We start from the raw sequence: 4,286 nt of genomic DNA on the forward strand, positions 1-4,286 counted from the left end.
GGGGAAATATCTTCTGACATGACGCATCCACCCACTGACAGGACTCTGCTGGAATGTCACCACAGGCCTCCTCCATGGCTTGGAGAAGGTCATGACAGTTTGTGGGGTTTGCGATTAGACACCTTCCACCGCCATGCTGACAAACTCCTCAATCGGGTTGATAATGGTGATTATGGTGTGAGAATTGTAACCTGGGGATGGTCACGGAACCAATTGCGGACTTGAGGCAGCCCGATGGAAACTCACGTTGTCCACAAAATTAGAACATACATTTGCTGCTCGGGATCACCTGGCCCCTCTCTGCTCGGGATGGGTTCCTGAGGGGATGGGTTCCTGAGGGGATGGGTTCCTGAAGGGGATGGGTTCCTGAGGGGGTGGGTTCCTGAGGGGTGGGTTCCTGAGGGGATGGTTCCTTTCCTCTCCTCCTGGGGGGATGGGTTCCCTGAGGGGGTGGGTTCCTGAGGGGATGGGTTCCTGGGGGATGGGTTTCCTGAGGGGATGGGTTCCTGAGGGGATGGGTTCCAGAGAGGGTGGGTTCCTGAGGGGATGGGTTCCTGAGGGGATGGGTTCCTGAGGGGTGGGGTTCCCTGAGGGGATGGGTTCCTTCCTCTCCTCCTGGGGGGATGGGTTTCTGAGGGGATGGGTTCCTGGGGGGGTGGGTTCCTGGGGGATGGGTTCCTGGGGGGATGGGTTCCTGGGGGGATGGGTTCCTGGGGGGGGGGGTTCCTGGGGGGATGGGTTCCTTCCTCTCCTCATGGGGGGATGGGTTCCTGGGGGTATGGGTTCCTTCCTCTCCTCCTGGGGGGATGGGTTCCTGGTGAGTTCCTGGGGGGGATGGGTTCCTGGGGGTATGGGTTCCTTCCTCTCCTCCTGGGGGGATGGGTTCCTGGTGAGTTCCTGGGGGGGATGGGGTTCCTGGGGTATGTTGTTCCTTCCTCTCCTCCTGGGGGGATGGGACTTGTATCCAAATCCATGATTCTCTGAAATGACAGTAAATAATATAGGTCTTGTACAATAGAGTTTGCTGGCAACATCAATGAGTCTCTAATGTCTCAAGAATGTAATACTAGTGCATTACAAACTTGATATATATTCGTACAGTTTATCTTTCACTCTTTGGGAATTCCTTTCAAACGGGAATCTGTAGATTTGCTTCATCCGGAGTTAAGGAGGTGGTTGATAAACTCTGATGTTATGGAAGGTGGCAGGGTTTTAAATAATCCGTTGTTGTATTTCCTGCATTAGTTTTAGTGTGTAAACAGTTGTGAAAAACTGTAAATAATTTTTGCTCTCACCCCCCCCTCGCCTGTTACCCCCCCCGGTCTGAGTCCCCTCCTGTCTGAGACCCCCCTGTCTGAGTCACCCCCCCTGTCTGAGTCCCCCCTGTCTGAGTTCCCCCCTGTCTGAGACCCCCCTGTCTGAGTCCCCTCCTGTCTGAGTTCCCCCCTGTCTGAGACCCCTCTGTCTGAGTCCCCCCCCTGTCTGAGTCCCCCCTGTCTGAGTCCCCCCCTGTCTGAGTCCCCCCCCTGTCTGAGTCCCCCCTGTCTGAGTCCCCCCCTGTCTGAGTCCCCCCCTGTCTGAGTCCCCCCCTGTCTGAGTACCCCTGACTGAGTCCCCCCCTGTCTGAGTCCCCCCCTGTCTGAGTTCCCCCCATCTGTTTCCATTCATGTCTGAGTCCCCCCCCGTCTGAATCCCCCTCGGGTCTGAGTCCCCCTGTCTGCCCCCCCCCTATCTGAGTTCCCCCGGTCTGTTTCCCCCTGTCTGAATTCCCCCGGTCTGTTTCCCCCATCTGTTCCATTAATGTCTGAGACCCCCCCCGTCTGAGTTCCCCTGTTCCCCCAGTCTGTGCTTCCCCTGTCTGAGTTCCCCCTGTCTGAGTTCCCCCCTGTCTGAGTCCCCACTGTCTGAGTTCCTCCGTCTGTTTCTATTCATGTCTGCGGTCCCCCGGTCTGTTTCCCCCCACCTGAGTTCCCCTGGTCTGTTGCTCCCCCTGTCTGAGTCCCCCCTGTCTGTTGCTCCCCCTGTCTGAGTCCCCCCTGTCTGAGTTCTCCTGGTCTGTTGTTCCCCTGGTCTGTAGTTCCCCTGGTCTGAGTTCCCCGGTCTGTTGCTCCCCCTGTCTGAGTCCCCCCTGTCTGAGTTCCCCCTGTCTGAGTTCCCCCGGTCTGTTTCCATTCATTTCTGAGTCCCCCCCCCCGTCTGAGTTCCCCCTGGTCTCCGGTCCATTTCCCCCCTGTCTGAGTCCCCCCTGTCTGAGTCCCCCCTGTCTGAGTCCCCTCCTGTCTGAGACCCCCCCTGTCTGAGTCCCCCCTTTCTGAGACCCCTCTGTCTGAGTCCCCCCTGTCTGAGTTCCCCCCTGTCTGAGACCCCCCCTGTCTGAGTCCCCACCCATCTGAATTTCCCCCTGGTCTGTTTTCCCCCCTGAATTTCCCCCTGGTCTGTTTTCCCCCTGTCTGTTTTCCCCCCTGAATTTCCCCCTGTCTGTTTTCCCCCTGGTCTGAATCCCCCTGGTCTGTTTTTCCCCTGGTCTGTTTTCCCCCTGGTCTGAATCCCCCTGGTCTGTTTTCCCCCTGGTCTGTTTTCCCCCTGGTCTGTTTTCCCCCTGGTCTGAATCCCCCTGGTCTGTTTTCCCCCTGGTCTGAATCCCCCTGGTCTGTTTTCCCCCTGGTCTGTTTCCCCCCTGTCTGTTTTCCCCCTGGTCTGAATCCCCCTGGTCTGTTTTCCCCCTGGTCTGTTTTCCCCCTGGTCTGTTTTCCCCCTGGTCTGTTTTCCCCCTGGTCTGTTTTCCCCCTGGTCTGTTTCCATTCATGTCTGTTAGTTTTACAGTTATCGACTCTCGGTTTCTGTCTCATCACTGTGGCAACCTCCCTCCCTCCACTTCTCTCTCTCTCTCTCTATCTCTCTCTGTCTCTCTCTCTCTGTCTATCTCTCTCTCTCTCTCTCAGCACACAGACGTGGGTCTATTTAGTTGAAATTCTCATTTCCTGTTTGGGGTGTGTATCCGATCCCTTGTTCTTCTGCCCAACACACATCAAACACCCATCCGCTCAGAATGAAGGAGAAAAAGACAAGGATAGGATATGCAGACAGAGAAGGAATGGAGGATGGATGGAGAGAAGGAAGAATAGAGGAGTCCCTGGAGAGACTCATGTATGAGTTTGTGATAGATACAGTACAGTGGGTGGAGGGGAGGGGAGGAGGACAGTACAGTGGGTGGAGGGGAGGGGAGGAGGACAGTACAGTGGGTGGAGGGGAGGGGAGGAGGACAGTACAGTGGATGGAGGGGAGGAGGACAGTACAGTGGATGGAGGGGAAGGGAGGGGAGGAGGACAGTACAGTGGATGGAGGGGAGGGGGAGGGGAGGAGGACAGTACAGTGGATGGAGGGGAGGAGGACAGTACAGTGGGTGGAGGGGAGGGGAGGGAGGAGGACAGTACAGTGGATGGAGGGGAGGAGGACAGTACAGTGGGTGGAGGGGAGGGGAGGAGGACAGTACAGTGGATGGAGGGGAGGAGGACAGTACAGTGGGGTGGAGGGGAGGGGAGGAGGACAGTACAGTGGATGGAGGGAGGGGAGGGAGGAGGACAGTACAGTGGGTGGAGGGGAGAGAGAGAGAGAGCGCAGAGAGAGAGAGAGTAGATGAGAGAGAGAGAGAGAGAGAGAGAGAGAGAGAGAGAGTGAGAGAGAGAAGAGAGAGAGAGTGACAGAGAGAGAGAGAGACAGAGAGAGTGAGAGAGGCGAGAGGGAGAGAGTGAGAGAGGAGAGAGAGAGAGAGAGAGAGAGAGGAGAGAGAGAGAGAGAGAGTGAGAGAGAGAGAGAGAAGAGATGGAGAGGAGAGAGAGAGAGAGAGGAGAGAGAGAGAGGAGAGAGAGAGAGAGAGAGAGAGAGAGAAGAGAGTGAGAGAGACAGAGAGAGTGAGAGACAGAGAGACAGAGAGAGTGAGAGACAGAGAGACCCCACTGGGTTTTGAGAATCCCAGTTATGTGATTTTCCCCTTAATTTGTTTTTATTTATGTCCATTATATATTTAGTCATTTGCTTAATTCCTGTTAACAAGACTGTGGTGCCAGTCTAGCAGGAGGGCTGCTTCTCTGTCTCATCTGATAAACACAGTGTGGTCACACACACAGACACACACACAGACACACACACACAGACACACACACAGACACACACACAGACACACACACACAGACACACACACACAGACACACACACAGACATACACACAGACACACACAGACAGACACACAGACACACACACAGACACACACACACACAGACACACA

General features: G+C 55.6%; 1 protein-coding gene across 1 annotated transcript; it reads right to left on the reverse strand.

Annotated features, from left to right (window-relative positions):
• Nucleotides 1-285: 285 nt before the first annotated feature.
• On the reverse strand, nt 286-2,176 carry LOC109883325 (basic salivary proline-rich protein 2-like). The gene is made up of 2 exons (XM_031796295.1): nt 1,964-2,176; nt 286-897 (listed from the first exon to the last, which is right to left on the reverse strand). The coding sequence occupies exons 1-2, from the start codon at nt 2,174-2,176 to the stop codon at nt 286-288; spliced, it is 825 nt and encodes a 274-aa protein (XP_031652155.1).
• Between the last annotated feature and the right edge of the window lie 2,110 nt (nt 2,177-4,286).

The sequence above is a fragment of the Oncorhynchus kisutch genome, linkage group LG18 (genome assembly GCF_002021735.2).
Source record: "Oncorhynchus kisutch isolate 150728-3 linkage group LG18, Okis_V2, whole genome shotgun sequence".
NCBI lineage: Eukaryota > Metazoa > Chordata > Actinopteri > Salmoniformes > Salmonidae > Oncorhynchus > Oncorhynchus kisutch.